The sequence below is a fragment of the Pleurodeles waltl genome, chromosome 12 (genome assembly GCF_031143425.1).
Source record: "Pleurodeles waltl isolate 20211129_DDA chromosome 12, aPleWal1.hap1.20221129, whole genome shotgun sequence".
In the NCBI taxonomy this organism is placed as follows: domain Eukaryota; kingdom Metazoa; phylum Chordata; class Amphibia; order Caudata; family Salamandridae; genus Pleurodeles; species Pleurodeles waltl.
The window spans coordinates 204,343,383-204,362,943 of record NC_090451.1 but is presented as its reverse complement, the minus strand read 5'-3'; the positions used below and the strand labels follow the sequence as shown (position 1 = coordinate 204,362,943).

Genomic DNA, 19,561 nt, shown 5'->3' with positions numbered 1-19,561 from the left:
ACTTGCCCCACCCAGCTGATAAAAGGTGACATTTCCCACTTTTTCAGAAGGGTCCTACCATTACACGGTCTCAGATCATTGTTGAGGGTAAAGGTGTTAAGTTGCAGGATTGCTGTAGACCACGTTTTAATCAGTTGAATTGTAAGGTCCGGAATTGCTCAGGCTTCATCCTCCACTTCACTAAGGACATCCCTAGCAATACAATTGGTTCAAAATTGCAATTGAAGCCCCCTGCCACAATTATAAAGACATCAGCCGGGAGAAACAAGAGGAATTAATTAATGACATCAATGACAGCTAAGTCATTTGTTTTACCTTTGTTTTATACCCCCCCTCCCCCCTCCCCCCTCCCCCAATGGCCAGCCTTTCCCTGAAAACTGGGCAGCTGGATAGAAGCTGGCAAACCCAGGCCTGAAACATGGCATAACAGCCCAGGTCTCCTGAAACATGCACAGATCGAAATGCTCCACAAAAGTAATTACCCCACTCAGGGCATGCCAGCTTGTTTTTAAGGCCAGCAAGGTTCCAAGAGACAAGGTTGGTGGGGAGGGGGGTGCACCAGGGCAGTATAAGCATGGCCAAGACAGGCACTGCGAAAGTGAGATACAGTTAGCAAGGGATTGCTAGATACATGTCGGTGTAAAGATTCATGGCGACCAGAGGATTCCAGTGTGGACTGAACAGACATCACAGGCTCCAAAGGAGAAGGAACAGTCGTAGGACCAGTTACAGTCACACTATCAATCAAGGTTCCAAACTCCCTTAGTGGGCCGAAGGGTGGTAAAAGTCAGTCCGTTCCATCTAGACCTGAACGTGGCAGGACTCTGTTAGTAAGAGCAATACTTGGGAGACCTGGTGTCTCTATACGACAATTATTGTCTTTACTTGCAGGTCGACTAGCCCAGCTGTGTCTGCTAGTTAGCCTTGGATTATAAAAAGTAGCCTAGTGGGATGATACAAATGGCTGGGCTCGTACTCACACAGCCATCCCTGGTTCCAAACCCAGGCCCAGAGAAAATCAGATGGTTAACCAGGTCTGGGTTTCTACAGTTAATGATCATACAGCCTCCCTCAGGTGATTGCGGAAGTTATTAGGGACTTAACTTGGTCCACAGCTGTCTCCCACGTTGATCTGGTGCCATCCCCTAGTACTGCATCATTATTGGACGAAGCCAAGTCTGCACGGGAGGAGCGCGCAGTAGCAGAATTTAGGCCACTGTTGGAGAAGCGGGTGATGGGGCCCAACTTCATTGCAGGACCTCCAAAGCCAGCCCCAACTTTAGTTCTCCTCCTCTTTTTTGCAGAAGGTCCACAGGGACTATTACTGATACTGGTACATAAAGACAAATCAGGTGCACCCCCACTTGACTTCCCATCGATTGTCACAGATGAAGCAGACGAAACAAGTGGGATACGGCTTACAGCCTCCACCGCAGTGCTGCTATTATGTGGCTGGCAGAAGTGGCCTCGGGGACAACCTCAAAGGCATCAGATAGTGGTGCCGGTAATGGTGTTGGTAATTGTTCAGGACAATGCAGATTGGGCTTTTTGCCCTTTTCAAGTTCTAAACGCCTTTCAGCCAGCTCTGTCTCCTTATTGACTATTCTGACTGCCCGGACCAAAAAAGATCTACTGTTGTCCCAGCTGTAGCATTATTCGCTACGCTGTCCTTAGCTAGGGTCAATTTGCTTTTACCCATGGTTATATAACAAAGCACAGTGGCACGGCAGAGCCAAGCAGGGCCTGTAATACCGGGGACAGGAGCAGTCAAACGTCTACGGACAACACAGCACGCCAGCAGCACAGCAGCACAACAGCACAGCAGTCAGGAGTGGCAGTAGGAGTGTTAGCAACAGTCGACAGCAATCGTCCACTTACCTCCTCCCCCTGGTCTTGCAGCCGCTGCCTCCACCCACACAAGCCACAGCCGAAAGGTAGTTAATGTTATAAACGGGTGGTTGCAGGCATGATGTAAGCAGGAGGTTGCAGGTAACACAGGTAGTAATCAGGCAGTAAGTAGCGGCAAGAAGCAACAGGTGGTATAGGTAGTATCTAGGTGGTGTCTAAGGACACAATGCCTTTCCTCCTTTAAGGCGAAAACTGTGCTTTACATATCGCCAACACCATACCCAAGGCCAGTACTACAACAACAAAAACTCAACAAAAAGCTTTGAAGCTCCCAGCTCCCACAGCTCCGCTTCCAGGCACTCTGATTACTCCAGCCCGCTCCTGTCTAGCCACCCTGCTGGACTCCTGCGCCTGCCCACCTCTACGAATGGATCAGGTACAGTGGCGGTGGACAAGGGCAGCAACAGAGCCACCGAGCAACAGCATTAGAGGGGGCCAAGGATGGGGGTTTAGGGGGCACTGGCAACAGGCACCTGCACTGGCAACACACCTTGTTTCAAACAACAATCCGGGCAGCCAGCCGCAGCCAATGAATTAGCAGCTCAGCAGGATACCAACACCCCCCTCGCAACTTATGACTTGCGGACCCGGTTACCTCATAATTCCTCTCCTCCACTTACCGCATGCAACAGCCAGCGCCGACAGATGACGCGATAGACGACGAGATTAGCAGCATATGGGCGGGCATGATCACGGCCTCATGGGGAGGATACCCAAGACTACCACCACCAGTTACCACTACAAGACTACTGGTATAAGACTACCACAGCACAGCTATTAGAAGACAACCACTACGACACTGCTGCTACAAAGCTGGTCCTACAAGACTAAAACCCGAAGAATCTCAAATCCACAACTGTAATAATACAAAACTACCAGCACAACAACATGTACGTCCTGATGCCCACATTCAGTGAATTTCTGGTGGTTCTGATGGGACGAAAAGGTGCATACCACTGTAAATAGTAACACTATAACATACCTATTGCTTATAGAAATGCTTGTTGTTGCCCTAGATGCAGTAAGGTTACCTGGTCTTGTGTTCTGTTTTGAGACTGATGTAATGTGCTAGATTGTCTTGAAATTAGCATGACACAGAAGCTTGTATAAGTCTGAGGCTTTAGAAAGCTGATTTTGCAAAGAACATTGTTATTTCACAATATTGCTACAGGTCTACTAATTTCAACTTGTCCTAAATTGATCTACTTCTTAATACATGTTCCTTTCCTAAACCCATACTCTCCTGTTTGCCCCTATCCTTCAACTTGTACCTTCCTTTCTTTCCTCTGACATTCAAGCACCTTGAGACAGTTTTTCAGCAGTATGGGGTGCTCTTCAGATTGGCTTGTTTAACAGGTGTATGTCTCTAGAAAGTGCAGTTATGACAGTATCTTCTCTTGCAGGTCAGCCACCAACTGGGCAGTGTCATGGATCTCTTCACCACAAGCCTGTCATTGGCAGGGCTTGGACGACCCCACGACAGAGAGATAGATGGCATTGACCTTTCACCCGTCCTTTTGCAGGGCAAGACAATTGACAGGTGCGTGTAGAAGAAATCTTCCAGGTTCTAACTGAAGCTTGCAGATTGTGTGAGTGAGAATGAAAGGACATCAGCAGGCGAAGATTGAAGGCATTGATGTGATATTGGAAAGTTTCCTTTGTTCCAAATAGTAGAAGGTGAGCACCTGAAAACAAGGCTGTTGATCAGTGAACATGAGAGAAAGCCTAACATTCCTGGTGATATAATTACAGATCCAGGTTGTATTGCAACTGATAACGCTCCTTTTAGCACAACAAACAAAGATTTTAAGTTGTCCCATGTCCATTGTGAGTAGATTAGAGTCACACTTGTTTACGCTACGAGTATCATAATGAAAAGTAAAAATTGGCAGTGGACAAACTGTTCACACCTTAAATTGGGCAATGTGAACCTTTGCAAGAAGAGACTGGGCACTTCCGAAGATGAGTAGAATTGTCAGCAACCGAGGGGAGTCCGTGAGTTGATAGTCATAAAAAGGCCTTATCACTGTTATGCTAAGACTTTGGTAAAGTTATTTGTTGGGGGCCCAACTGATATGGAGTTAGCAGGCAGCCTGTAAGTTAGTTATGCTATATGATCACAGTCCTGGTGTGGCAGAAGAAGCAAGGAGTTCTTTATGCAGATGGAGGTGTATCCACAGTGTGTGAATTGCACAATGGGAGGACAACTCCCAGTCCTGACTTACAGTTAAATGAGTTATAATGGAAAAAAATGGAAGGCTGAGGCCATCAAGACCACACTTCACCACTTAAATGGTTATCTACCACTGTCCAAAGGAAATGTTGCTGGAAACTTGAAGACCAAACCTCCTTGTCTCCAAAAATCCGGATACAATCCATGGATTAATCAATATTCATGGAAGACTCCGCAACCACACCCGCATGAAACATACAATGAATCTAAAAAATGCTACTTTGGGCAAGACGCCATGTGGATTCGGGAGTACTCTCCCAGCCCTGAAGAAGTCTGTGAGGACAAAACACGTTGGCTACAATGATGGAAAGAGAACGATGATTCTGTAAAAAAAACAAATGATTGAAAAGAAAATCATTTTACAAGCAGGAAGTGTTGGAGTCTGTGCCATCTATACTTGAAATTGAACTTTATTAAGTTTTTTGGATTCATTACACGTTTCATGCAGGTGTGGAGTCTTCAATGAATATTAACTGAGTTACAGTTTAATGGATCAGGCTCATCCAGGACCAAGATATTTCACCTACTGTGACACAATAAAAGTAGTTGTGGGGTGGTAATTATACATGACAAAGGGCCACATGTACGAAGCTTTTTGCACGTCGCAAACAGCGAATCTGGCTGTTTGCGACGTGCAAAAAGCTCTTCCCCATGTACAAACCCAGTTTTGTGATTCAGTAAACTTTTTACCGAATCACAAAATGGGATTTCGACTCGCAATTATGAAGGGGTTTTCCCTTCCTTATTGCGACTCCCAGTCCCATGTATGATTGTTTTGTGACCGCGAATGCGGTCGCAAAACAATCACAGTTAGCACCAGTGTCACACTGGTGCTAACACATTTGCAAACGGGAAGGGGTCTCCATAGGACCACTTCCCCTTTGTGAATGTCCCTAAAAACATTTTTTCCTGCTCTGAAAAAATGAAACAAAAAAGTTTCATTTTTTAAAAATGTGTAATGCATCTCGTTTTCCTTTAAGGCATCTCGTTTTCCTTTAAGGAAAACGGGCTGCATTACAAAAAAAAAACCTGCTTTATTTAAAAGCAGTCACAGACGTGGTGGTCTGCTGTCTCCAGCAGGCCACCATCCCTGTGAGGGCCTCCATTCCCAAGGGGGTCGCAAATTGCGACCTACCTCATGAATAATCATGAGGTGGGCATTTCTAACTCCCTTGCGAGTCACAAATAGTGTCAAGGACACCATCCTACATATGGTTTTGCGACTCGCAAATTGCGAGTCGCAAAAAAAAAAACCTTGATACTTGTAGCCCAAAGTTCTTTTAGTCACTTTTTCACCAAATAATACCTTACCAGATAGAATCTGAATTGCCTTCATTTTCTCAGAGTCTTTAGCAAATGACTGAAAATAATTCAGGCAACAAATTGGCAAATTCACATCTCTGAAAAGGAATTTTAAAGGGACTACTGTGTCAAAAATGTTGGTGCCACATAGGAACCCCCTGATTGCTGAGATGCCAAGTAAAACCAACCAAGAGAGGTAGCAAACCCCCAACAAAGCTCTGGCAAAAACAACGAAGAGGGAGGATAAAAGACTAAGACCCTATTCACAATTCCCCATGGAGTCATTATGAGCTGCCCGGGAACACCTCATATTCTCCAGAGCTGTTCTATGTTGTACTCATGAAGATGTGCATTATTTGAAAATGCTAGAATCATCTTTAAGATGTATCAGATCAGCTCATGGTGAGTTCCATTCAGTGGCGTAGCGTGGGGTGTCAGCACCCGGGGCAAGGCAAGTAATTTGCGCCCCCTAACCCGTGGATTTTAGCACTCGCGAGTGCGAGCGCGCCCCCCCCAGATGTTGCGGCCGGCCCCCCTGCACCCCCCACGCTACGCCACTGGTTCCATTTAAACATGCGCACCTCGATGATGCTCTTGCTATGGGAAGATTTGCTCCAGTTTAGAGCTTTGTGAGGACTGTAAAAGATGGCTGGTGCTGACCTGAGATGCTCTGTGGATCTTTTACTTTGTCCCCAGGAAATGTATGGTACAGTCTCTGGTCTCCCAGTCACTTAGTGCCTTTAAGGGGGTCACCAATAAAGAAATGATTTGTGGATATGTCGACGCACTCTAGGCATAGGTGTTTCCCCCACGGTGATGGCCTCATTCATTTTTATTTATGGGGAGGGGATACTTTCCCTCCTACATCCAATCATCCCCTCGCCTCCTTGCTGAAGGGCATTTTGCCATCTTCCATGTTGTTCATTTACCCGGTGCAGTGTAGGTGGTGAAATTCCTTGTCTGCAGGATTGACACAACACAAAGGCTGCACACCGCAATTTAACAGGCTTGTTTAGGTGTCTCTCCGTAGTTTAGTGATACCGATCACCCCAGCTCAAATCTTCTAACACCCAGGTGCAGGTAATGCACTGAGGATCTCCAAAGTCCTTACTCATCGAGAGTAATCACAACCAACATCATCCAAGCACTAATGTGGTGCACTAGGGTAGTTGTCCTATGGTGTTCATCGAAGACCCAGCTCCTAAAAACCAATACAAAGTTGTGGTAAAGAATGTATTTCATCAAGGCTTCAAACTGGAAATGCATAACGCTTGTATTAGGACGGAAGTCCAAGCTCTCCCTTGGTTTACTCAGCAATAAACTTGACACTCGCTTACTGCAGTGTTCTTTGTTGCATTCAGTTGATTTTAATTGGTAATTGTGGAGCTCAAACTTGCACCTCCCAGAACGACGTCTTGCTGCTAAGAAACACAAATTAAAACCAGTATTGAGGATGGTAGAAAGAACTCCCTTTCAGACATGACAACCCAATGCTGAATACAGACGTCCGTTTTGCAGTCTAGCAGAGGAGAAAGGAGCCGGGTTAAAAAGGCTACCTATCCCATACTAAGATGGTGGTGAGATGTCCCTGGCGTATTGAAGACAAACTATCGAAGCATGCAAACAGGAAATGCAGTGCTTGGAGGTCTGATGTGTGCCACATAGCTGTGTTAATGAAGGCCGAGGGGTGAAAGGGAAGAGCGGAGTGCCACCTAGTACAGGGATCTGCATGCCATGACTCAGGATCTACATTGGCATTGCTGCCTAGAAGTCCCCGCATTGGGATGCGATGTCTGTGGTTGCATTGGACACTGGAGAGAGTGGTGGGGGCTAGAGAGCTAATGCAGCAATTAGTTTGCCCTGGAAATGGGTGTGAATCGGTGGGCTAGTTTCCCACAACATGTGCTAGAAATAAAAACAGTAAATTAATTTTGAAAAGTCCAAAAACTGAACCGAGGATTGGGTTAGTCGCACAACGTCCTTATAAGCATACGGGTTCCTGTAGACCAGGCTGGGTGTTTGTTTTGTGGGAAGCTGGGAAATATTGGACAGACTGGCAGGCCTGGCTGTTCTGGGATGCTTTCGTAGTTTGTGTTGGGTGGTACTTTGGTAGAGCTGATTATAGGTCCCTGGCGAGAAAATGCACTAGTCAGGACAGAGGGCGCGCAGTGGCAGAAATACACGCGTAGCTCTCAGTCTTGGGAGAAACTTGAGGTACGGCAGGCGGGAATCGCAGGATTAATGAGGTTCCTTGGGAGCGCTGTCCTAGTTTTTCAGAAATCGGTGCTGATCAATCTGGATTCATGAGGTGCTTTGGAGAGTGCGAGGCAGCTTGGGAAAAGGGGACCAGAGATGTTTTAAGCACTGGGCAAAATGGGCTGTGGCCCAGGGCCCCACCTTTCAGAGGGGAAGGCAGCTTGTTATTTGGTCTTAACGGGGCCCCTCATTCATTTATCCGAATAGTCAACCTGTAATAACTACCTCCACCTCTTTTGGTCATAGAATATTGGCAAGTATACCTCAGCCTCATGAAGGGCTTCCCCATGGTCCACTTCCATGCCAACCTGTGTGCTATAGATGGATCAAGGCAGTCCAAGGGGAATTTGAAAAAAAAAAGAGTGATATTAAACAGTACGGATGCTGATTTTCAATAAGCAGTCGCCTATCATTTTATGCCTTTCTTTTAATATTGCTTACATTTTAAGGCATGATCAAGGAGCATGGGTTAGCTTTATGTATCATAAATTCAAGGTTGTTGGGAACAGGGGCCCCCTGAAACTAGTTTTGCCCCCCGGGGGGGGAGGGGAGGGGGAGGAAGGAAAGAAAGGAAGGAAGGGGTTTGCAAGCAAGAGAGTAGCGGAAACTATCTGTACCTCTAGTCTGTTCCTATATCAGATGAGATTACTCTCTGGGGATACGAAGAATAGCTCCCATACCCCTCTGATTACCTCACTGGTATTAGTCCGTTTTGAGACGTTTCTTCACACAAAAAAGAAGGGAACTCAAAAAATAAGGGGTAGAAAGTATGTGTTTGAAAACCACTTGTATGGGGACGTCCGAAAAGCCACCACCTTTTCACCACAATTTATTATCCTCCATTTATTCCTTTCGGGTCCCTGGATAACCTGTTAACGTGAAGGAAAACAACATATTTGTGTCATTTTATCCAGAGCCACCACACCCTATTGGTGGCACAGTGAGTGTTGGCCAAACACTGTCATGTGCCTTGTTGATCTGATGGTCACAGGTAGCATGCAGAATTACCATATGTCTAATCCTAACTAAAGAGTGTATGTGAAACCTAAGCATTATGACCACCCCCGAAATGTCGCTGATACAATACAATAATTTGTTTCCCTATACCGGATGGCATACTTAGAAAATATGTATAGTCATGCCAGTACAATGTTTTAGGTTTTAACTGACTTTTCTTTATAACAGTCGACTAGTTTCACTGTCTTGGAGGGAAATAATGCCTAGTGACTTCTACAGGAGGTACACCAATATATATTTCCGCCTGTACTGCAATATTTCTAAATAAACAGCTCAGACGCTAAACAAGTATGGCAAAGTCAATAGGTCTCGCCTTTAGGAACTATACGCTTTGCCAATGCCTTTTGGTGATGCTGTACAACATTTTAAGGCAACGGGGCTGGCAGCAATTTTCTGCCTGGTCCTCTCTAAGAAAAACATAAAAATTAAGAAAAAAAAAAGTGGGCTTGGGGGGTGGAAGGGATGAGCAGGTTTGGAGGAAGCAACAGAGAGTGCTCGGGGGAGGGGAAAGCCGCACGCAAGGGAGATAAATACAGGAGAGAAGCACACTAGCTAGAAAACAAGAAGGGAATGAGATTGGTGGGTTGAGAAACACAAGAGAGTACTTGCAGCACAAAAGAGACAACAGCACTGAGTGTACAGGTGAATATTTGGACCAGATGCTTACAATGGAGGAAACATGCACTCATGGAGGTCTTAAGCAAAAAGAAAAAAATAGTTTCAAAAAGAGCAGTGTACGAACAGCAGGCAGCCGGTCCGAGAGTGGGTAAAGAGGCTGTCCTCTAGAGGATGGACAAACACAAAATGGACAGCTTGGGCAAGGAAACCCACCAAATAATAAGGAAACAAGTGAGAGTGACACAGAAGCAAACCAGTGGTAAGCAATGGGTGGGCTGTAAGCCCCTTTAAGTTCTTGGTGAACCCACGATAGATCTTTTGCATCCAGACCACTTTAGCTGTCTGGTGGGTTCGACCTAAAAAGGATATGAATTTTGGCGCTCAGTCTTTTATGGTTCGCTTCACCTAATGGTTTGTACTATTCATCTATTCCCCATTCAGTATTACTGACATCCAGTAATGCAGCTACAGGACAAGGGACCATTGATCACCCAAGACTTCAGGCTGCAGTCATGGTGAGGCAAGGAAGGCCTACTCCTCTATTCTTTACCTTGCTGTACCACAGCTGTGGAAAGGCGCACCTGGCTGCTGGTGAGAATGGAGGCGGTGCATTGGCAGAGCAGTTTTCGGTACCGCTATGGCACAAGTTGCTTCTACGTGAGAGTGAGATGCATTAGCAGAGCTGTTTATAGTCCCCCTCTTTGGAAGAGTGTATGTTACTTCTGATTATAATTACTAAGGTGCATTGAGAGATGACTAGAGCTCGCCTTATTTAAAAAACAGTTGGTGCTGCAAGCAAGATAGATGAGGTGCATTAGCAAAGCTTGGCAAAGACAAATGGCTGCAGCGTCAGGATGGCAGAGGTGCATTGGCGGAACTGTATATAGCTCCAAGTACAGAAACAAGATTTGCTGCAGGCATGATTGAGGAGTGTAGTTGCAAAGTCGTTTTTACCTGTATTGGAAAGATGAGAGGTGCTGCCGATCAGCATTTAAGAGGTGCATTGCCAGAGTCGTTTATGTCACAAGATGCAGCTTCAGTATGGAAGCGATGTATTGGCAGAGTGGTTTGTCACAAGATGCAGCTTCAGTATGGAAGCGATGTATTGGCAGAGTGGTTTATGTCACAAGATGCAGCTTCAGTATGGAAGCGATGTATTGGCAGAGTGGTTTATGTCACAAGATGCAGCTTCAATATGGAAGCGATGTATTGGCAGAGTGGTTTATGTCACAAGATGCAGCTTCAGTATGGAAGCGATGTATTGGCAGAGTGGTTTGTCACAAGATGCAGCTTCAGTATGGAAGAGATGTATTGGCAGAGTGGTTTATGTCACAAGATGCAGCTTCAGTATGGAAGCGATGTATTGGCAGAGTGGTTTATGTCACAAGATGCAGCTTCAGTATGGAAGCAATGTATTGGCAGAGTGGTTTGTCACAAGATGCAGCTTCAGTATGGAAGCTATGTATTGGCAGAGTGGTTTATGTCACAAGATGCAGCTTCAGTATGGAAGCGATGTATTGGCAGAGTGGTTCACGGTGCCAGTTGTGCCTAACATACTAATTGATAGGTTTGAGGCAGTGCAGACTTAACTAGAGGTTGCTGTATCGGATTAGAGAATGTGGCCTAACCGCCAGAGCTGCCAACATTGGAGCTGGGGAGCTGGGCAGCCAGGTTCGAGACTTGGCGTCGGCTCAATATCCTGTAATTCTGGACAAATCACATAATCTCCCCTTGCCTACAAAAATGAATGTATCCTTGTGTAATGTAAATGGGACTGATATAAAGCGCTCCAATACCTTCGGGTCGAGTTCGCGCTATATAAAACTGCAAAAAAAAAAAAGAAATATAGGTGCACTGGTGGAGCTGATCATGTCCAAGTGCTGGAACGCATCAGGTGCTGCAGGTAAGGTTCAATGATGACCCTGGCAGTGCGTGCCTAAGGTGCGTTACTTCACGGGTCATGTGATGAAAGTTGGCATTTGCCGAGTAAAGTAACCCCACCACCCCCGCTCAAACCTCCCCCACATCCTCTGACCCAGGGCGCGTGTTTTTCTCAACCAGGCTCCCAGCGATAGCTCTCCGATTATCAGTCCAGGCCTGCTCCCCAGTGTCTCCTGCTTGCACAAGGCGATCTCTGAACTTGATGAAACACTTTACCTCAAGAAAAAAAACCATAATTGAAAAGCTTGCAGTGGAGCCGATTAAGAGGCCGCCTGGCCGAGGCTGATAGCGGCGTCACAAGGAAGACTCCATTAAAGTGTTTGTCTCCCTTATCTGCGCGCGCTCCTTCAGACGCCGCGCGCTGCTCCCGGGGTTGGACCGCTCCTCCATCCTTCCGCTTTCTCTTCACAGGCCTGTGTTCTATTACCGTGGCAACGAGATGATGGCTGTGAGAGTCGGCCTGCACAAGGCCCACTTCTGGACCTGGAGCAATTCATGGGAGGAGTTCGCGCAGGTAAGGCACGCACGACTAGAAACGAAGATCTTTAACCAAGAGAAAAATCAAGAAACACCACTCAATCGGAAATATCTGCATTTTGAGGGTTTCCTCGTGAGCTTTACATCACAAAGTAAATTAAAACTTCAGCTCTGTCTTTAATTTACTACATTTAAAGTACCCCTATTGAGAATATATATATATTCTCTCTCTCTCTCTCTCTCTCTCTCTCTCTCTCTCTCTCTCTCTCTCTCTCTCTCTCTCTCTCTCTCTCTCTCTCTCTCTCTCTCTCTCTCTCTCTCTCTCTCTCTCTCTCTCTCTCTCCCTCCCTCCCTCCCTCCCTCCCTCCCTCCCTCCCTCCTCTGAATTTTGGTGTGGTTATTTTGGAGGGCCTGGATCTCTAGCAGTTAGTTACAAGATTGTCATTGGGTTCAGAAATAACCACACAGAATGAGGTTTACCAGGTTCTTTTCTGAAGGCTTTTCTGCCGATTTCGGGGACAAACTGCCTGACTCTCCCGCCCCCCCCCCCCTTGCAGACCGAAAATGTCAGTATGGGGCCGGTCTTGGTGTGGTAGAGTTATGCTAAGCTCATTTTATGGTGTTGCATGAACATGGCAGCAGGGGCATAAAGCTGGTCCTAGCAGCCCATGCGACACTGGTGGGCCTCCAACCATTCCGTTACCCCCCCCAATCCTTCAGAGGGCTCTCATTCAGCCCAAGGCATGTGAATATACCAAGATACATGTAATGGTGGATGTTTGTGCTTTACAAATGTTGGTTCATTCATTCAGTATCTGTGACATAAGGGAAACTCAGGGGTCCTCTTCATGTTCTGAGGGATGGCTTCACCATTCGGTGTAAAGCCACTGCAGGAAGGGGCTGCTTTGCGCTACTGCGCGCAATCCTACTTCTTCTGCCCCTGCAGTGGTCTTATTTGCACTTGGTGGAACTAGACACAACGTCTCTAGGCGTGGAAATATCTGGCCTGGAGACAACCAGCCTTTCGAATGGCCCAGGGCAGTAGTCCTGCCCAGAGTTACCACTCTGTTGGGGGTCTGGGAGGGACATAGGGAGCTTGAGGATACTGCCACTCATAATGAGGCCGCAGATAAAAAATAGTAAGTGTGCTGACTGAAAGCCGAAATCTAATTTTAAGTGTAAACCTAACTATGGCCCCAAAATTAAGCTTAAATCTAAATGTTAACCTAAAACTAAACATACGCTTACCCCATCATACCCAAAACCTAATCCATTTTGCCTATCTCCATGCCTAAACCTAAACATAGGGCTAAACCAAGCCCCTATCCTAATTTCAAACCTAAACCATACCATAACTTTACCCCTTACCCTGATCCCAATTTTAACAGGAGCACCCTCTATAAATCTTACTCTTTCTTTCATACTTCCTTCATTCTATGCAGGGTTAATCGAGGTAGTGACTTTCTCAGTAGTGGTCAGTTTGATGGATTGGCATCCTTGTAATGGTACTTCAATGTAGTGGAGGTGACCTTTTCTCAGGAAAGGTTCTCACCTTTGTTTTTTTGTTTTTTTACCGGTTGCGGCTTTATTTAAAGCCCTACCACATCTCTTCATTGTGAATTTGCTGCTCCTTTTCCCTGTTCATGCAAATTGTAACTTCATCAAGTTTTCATTCCTTTTCCCTATTGCATAGATCAGTATGTTAAGCAAGTTTTTTTCATTTGTAGCCCCACAAAAGGGTGTACATGACCTTTTCCTCTAGTAAAAAAAAAAAAAAGCAGCAATCCAGCATAATCCACTCACTCTCGTTTCCATCCTCCACGCCGGGGCTGGTCTGACAAAATTGCCAGGGCTGCTACAGTGGCAACAGAGTGCCTGTCTATCGAGTTGCAGACCAGTCTCAAAGTTAGAAATGGGAGCAGCATGAGGAAGAAATACCAGCTGTATCTTCTAATGTCCTTATCCAGACTGTACCTACAGACCACCAGTGACAGCAACTGAAGGATAGCTGTCACATCAAGCACTGCACCTTCAATCCACAAATGACAGAATTAGAGGCCAGCTGCCACCTCTACATGCACCTCCTGTGTGTCTGCCGGGCAGCTCCCATCTCTCCAGCTACCTCCTGTACATCTGCAGTACAAGACACCTACCACCTCTACCTCCTGTGTATCTGCAGTATAGGACACCTACAGCCTCTGCCTCCTGTGTATCTGCAGTACAGGACACCTACCACCTCTACCTCCTGTGTATCTGCAGTGTATGGCAGCTGCCACCTCTCCATCGATCTCCTGTGTATCTGCAGTACAGGACACCTAAAACCTCTACCTCCTGTGTATCTGCAGTATAGGACACCTACAGCCTCTACCTCCTGTATACCTGCAGTATAGGACACCTACAGCCTCTACCTCCTGTGTATCTGCAGTATAGGACACCTACAGCCTCTACCTCCTGTGTACCTGCAGTATAGGACACCTACAGCCTCTACCTCCTGTGTATCTGCAGTATAGGACACCTACAGCCTCTACCTCCTGTGTACCTGCAGAATAGGACACCTACAGCCTCTACCTCCTGTGTACCTGCAGTATAGGACACCTACAGCCTCTACCTCCTGTGTATCTGCAGTATAGGACACCTACAGCCTCTACCTCCTGTGTATCTGCAGTGTAGGGCAGCTGCCACCTCTACTTCTGCCTGCTGTATATCTACAGTGTAGGGCAGCTACCACCTCTCCATGTCCATACTGTATATCTGCAGTATAGGACAGGTGTTATCTCTACTTCTATCTACTACATGTCTTTAATCCTAATTCTTCTGGAACACTCTAAGAATGTGAGTCAGTCCTGAACTTCCCAGTCAGTCCAGTTCTGGGACCTCACGCCTCCTGCTGTCTGATTCCATGAACCACTAGACACAGCTCAAGCAACGGCTCATGTTCAGAGCCTCCTTGCCTCTCGACCAGGGACATTCAACATACTTCCAGGAGTACTGAATCCATGCCACAGTTTCAGGATAACCTTTGACTAACTAAACAAGTTTCATGAAAATCACTGACTGTAATCTGATGTATGTGGATACCTTGAAACCATGGCACTGACTTGTCCCTCCTGGACCTGTGCTGGACACCCCTACTTCAGTCCATGAATAGTGAGGTATTAGCAGGGCTACTGGAAATATGTGGTTCCACATCTGCAGCATTTTCCACAATTATGGATTACGCTGATCAAGTCCATAATCACTGATTTCAACATAAGAACTTGTTTCTAGCTCAAATGGATATAAAGTTACTGAAAAACTGACACATCTGGTGTCGCACAGTGGTAGACCCTTGCAAATGTTACCTGGTCACCTTTTAGGTGTTAATTAAGACCAATGATGTGAATCTTTTGCTCAGATAGTATTAATGTGTGGTAAAATGACAAAGTTAAAAGCATACTGCCATATAACTTGCCTCATTATGCCTCATACTTTACATTTTGTATCATTGTTGCAAAACCGCCCCCCAGTAACAAAACTAGCTCCTACCCTTCCAGCCTCCCGGGGGAAATGCCTGATGCCAGGTACGGCCAGTCCGGTCTTGGACTCAAATCCTGGATAACCGATGCATTTCAAAGTATGTCTAAAGGAAATATTCTCTAAATTGGTTCAGAATCTCTCCTAATGTATGGTGCAGAGAGATTACAGTTTCTGGAATAAACTCTTGAAACTATGACCACCATTTGTGCCAAATAGGATGAGCATAATGCGCTTTCCGGACTGTAGACAGTGAACTTTGCCTTGCAAAATGGTGTCCTGCTTCTCCACGTAAGTCCAGGGTTCCTTTGTAGCGGGGCATGATTGGCATCTAGGAGGGTTCCCCCGCCCCTTTCGGACCAATTGTTCACTGGAATGCCTACCCTCCCACCACACACACACACAGCAGACAAGTAGTAAAGTAGGACATTCTCCTTGTTTTTCCCTTATTTTGCGGTTCTCCTGACTGGAGACTCTCAGCTCCACCCCACTGCTAGCACCTTGCAACAAAGACCTTGGCTGGGCCAGTTTCTTTGGAATAAGCAAAAAGTCCTGAAATCAGAACTGGTGTCAAGGCAGACTGATGGAATGCGCGACTACTGTCTGAGAGTTTGTTATAAGATGGGATTGCAACTTCAAGCATGTGGGAGGATTTCTCTACCAGATTCCGGAGTCTTTACACCTGTGGGGGGCAGTTTGGGGTATTTACCACAAGTATGGGACCAGTACCCTGGTAAACATCGACAAACACTGCCAGGAGGGATTGCCTGGACCCAGTGTCGTGGGAGAGAGCTGACATACTGCTCAGGAGAAGTGTGGAGTTGCCTTGGCATGAGGGAGATGCTGCTCAGAAGGAAAGGGGCTAACCAAAGATGTCCTCTGTTGCACCCAAGAAGGACCTGTACTGCAAGGGTGAGACCCAGGGCTCCTGAAATGTTGCAACGTGAATTGAACAGTGTACCCCTCCATCACCCTGTAACTACTCTGCCGGAGTTCTACTGGGAAGCCTAGAAGTACCAAAGAGCTAGAAAACGGCATCCTGCAACCTGAAGTCCTGTTGAAGGAAGAACCAGGGTGCTTGAGTAAATCCTACATCAACAAAGAGTCTTGCGCTAAAACTTGTCTACTCTCTTAATTTGGCCAGGGCTGGGTACCCAGGGCCACATGTCCAAAGAATTCTGTTTGCGACTTCCTAATTGCGAATCTTTGTGATTTGCAATTGGAAAGACACAAACAGGGAGGTACTAATGTGTCACAGACCTACCAAAATTAGTATTCTTGAGGTAGGTCGCAATTTGCAACCCATTGGGAACGGCCTGAAATCATAGGGAATGTTGCATGCTGGGGTAGGCAGATCACCATGTCTGTGATTGCTTTTTAAATAAAGCAATTTGTTTTAAATGCAGCCCGTTTTCCTTAAAGGAAAACGGGATGCATTTCAAAAACAACAATTAAAAGTTTCAATTGTTACAGTACATGGTGATGGTTAAAAAACGTATACACCCACATTCACAGAGAGTAAGGGGTCCCTTGGGTACCTCTTCCCATTTGCGAATGGGTTACCATGGGACGATCACCCCATAAGTGGAGCCTAGGTTAATCCTTAACCTACCACACATCGATTTCTAGGGGATTGTATTAGCCAGAGGGAATTTCAGCTGCAATTAATGTAGTCAGCGTCGAGCTGCCATGATGTATGAAACTGCAGCAATGCGCCTTCTGGTGCCACAATAGACCCGGGCGGTCCGCTGTGTCTTTGAAATATGTTTGGTGTGAAGGGGAGCTGCACGAACGACCTGATCTTCAAACCACGAATGCACTCCCTCCACAGTGTCTCTCACATTCACATGTGGTCGTCACAATCTCCTCAAGGCCAGACCTAAAAGGAAGGAGAGGCAGGGAAAGCACATCTGCAAGACACGGGTTCAGATCCCAGCACGGCCGACTTGGCCTTTCATTGTGTTGCTTAATAGCAGCTCCTCTCGCATGAGTGCCTAGTGATTGTTCAACTTGTGTGGGGCGCTGTATGAAAAACTATTGCTACTTACCTCTGCTGGCGTTCCAGTCACCGGCAGAGCAGTCACCTGCACTCATGCGCAGGGAAAACAGACGCCAGTGCTTTTTGTCTCTGAATTTCATTAATAGCCACCGTGTCTTAAGCTCTCCCCGCAGCAACCGCACACCGTGCAGGCTGCAGCCGAGCGGATGCATTGTGAATCATCTTTCTGATTGATGAGCGACTGCAGATGTTAATCAGCCAGCTGTTAAACAGAGGCTTCCGAATAAAAGGAGAGAACTTTAATTGTTCAGAGGAGCTCGTGCACACAGTGAGGAGGCCTGACGGGTGACTTCACGGTGCAACCAACCATAGACTTCGTAAACAGGAAGGACGCCATTGGAGAATACACAGCTTCTCGGAGAGATATCTGCAAGTTACCCTGCATCCCGAACAGATGCACAGTTTCTCCAAGAGTTACTATCCATCCTATGTATCAGCACAATTTCTGGAAGAAGTACTATTTAATCTGAACGAATGCATATACATCCTGAGCATCTGTGCAATTTCTACAACAGTTACTATGCACCCTGACCAGGTGCACAGTTTCTGCAAGAGGTGTTATGTATCCTGAGCTTTCGCACAATCTCTGTAAGAGGTGCTATGTAATCTTACCCAGTGTTCGGTTTCTGTAAGAGTTACTGTGCACTCCCACCGGATGCACAATTTCTCCAAGAGTTACTATGCATCCTGAGTATCAGCAAAACCAAGAGGTAATTTGTATCCTGGACAGATGCACACTTTCCGCTAGAGTTTCTATGCATCCTGACCAGATGTACAATTTCTGCAAGTTACTATGCACTGAGCATTTTCGCAATTTCTGCAAGTGGTACTTTATAATCTGACCAGAAGCACAGTTTCTGCAAGCATTACTATGCTCCCTCACCAGATGCACAATTACTCCAAGAGTTGCTATGAATCCAGAGTATCTGCACAATTTCTGCAAGCGGTACTTTGTATCCTAACGAGATGCACATTTTCTGCAAGACTTTCTATGCATCATGACCAGATGCACAGTTTCTCCAAGAGTTACTATGTATCCTGAGCATCTGCACAATTTCTGCAAAAGGTTCTGTGTAATCTGACCGGATACACAGTTTCTGCAAGAGTCACTATGAACCAGATGCACAATTTCTCCAAGAGTTGCAATACATCCTGAGTATCTGCTCAGTTTCTGCAAGATGTACCTTGTATCTTAACCAGATGTACATTTTCTGCAAGAGTTTATATGCATCCTGATGAGATGCACAATTTCTACAAGAGTTAGTATCCACCCTGAGCATCTGCGCAATTTCTGCAAGATGTACTATGTAATCTGATCGGATGCACAGTTTCTGCAAGAGTTTCTATGCATACTGACTAGATGCATAAAGTCTGCAAGAGGTACTATGTATTCTGAGCATCTGCACTATTTCTGTAAGAGGTGCTATGTAATCTGACAGATGCATCGTTTGTGCAAGAGATTCTATGCATCCTCACCAGATGCACAATTTCTCCAAGAGTTGCTATGCGTCCTAAGTATCTCCACAATTTCTGCAAAAGGTACTTTTTCTATCCGGACCATATGCACATTTTCTGAAGGAATTTCTGCAAGAGCTACTATCCGTCCTGAGCACCTGCGCAATTTCTGCGATACGTACTATGTAATTTGATCCGATGCGCATTTCTGCAAGAGTTACTATGCACCCTGACCAGATGTACAATTTCTGCAAGAGGTACTATGTATGCTGAGCATCTCTGCAATTTCTGCAAGACGTACCATGTAACCTAACTGAATGCACAGTTTCTGCAAGAGTTTCTATGCGTTCTGACCAGATGCACAACTTCTGCAAGAGGTACTATGTATGCTGATCGGATGCAATTTCTCCAAAAGCTGCTATTGTTCCTAGCTGGACACCCATTTCTTCAAGACTTATTATGGACCACGATACATCTTGACTGTAATTGGCCCTATTGGAAATGTAGACCTTCACCTGCCATTTTGTGGATTTTCGCTCAGGCAACGTATGAGTATCAAATTAAAGATATGTGTATTCTGCTAATATACATTTTTTTTGGCCAGTACCTTGCCCTCATTGTGTTATTGACATTGAATGGCAAATGCTGCCAAAATCAAGTTGTGTAAATTAACACCTTTTAACAGCAACTAACTAATGGAACAACAGGTCTCTTTTGAAAAACACAACCTTAAACTGGGCCCGTACAGAAGCACTCTAAAGCAGATTTTTCCGTGATGTTTG

General features: G+C 45.9%; 1 protein-coding gene across 1 annotated transcript in view; it reads left to right on the top strand.

Moving 5' to 3' along the window:
- GALNS (galactosamine (N-acetyl)-6-sulfatase) overlaps nucleotides 1-19,561 on the top strand; it is a 205,772-nt gene that overhangs the window by 132,263 nt on the left and 53,948 nt on the right. Inside the window, exons 10-11 of the mRNA XM_069216492.1 lie at nucleotides 3,312-3,448; nucleotides 11,687-11,789. Coding sequence (XP_069072593.1) covers nucleotides 3,312-3,448; nucleotides 11,687-11,789 — 240 coding nt within the window. The remainder of the gene's footprint in view (nucleotides 1-3,311; nucleotides 3,449-11,686; nucleotides 11,790-19,561) is intronic.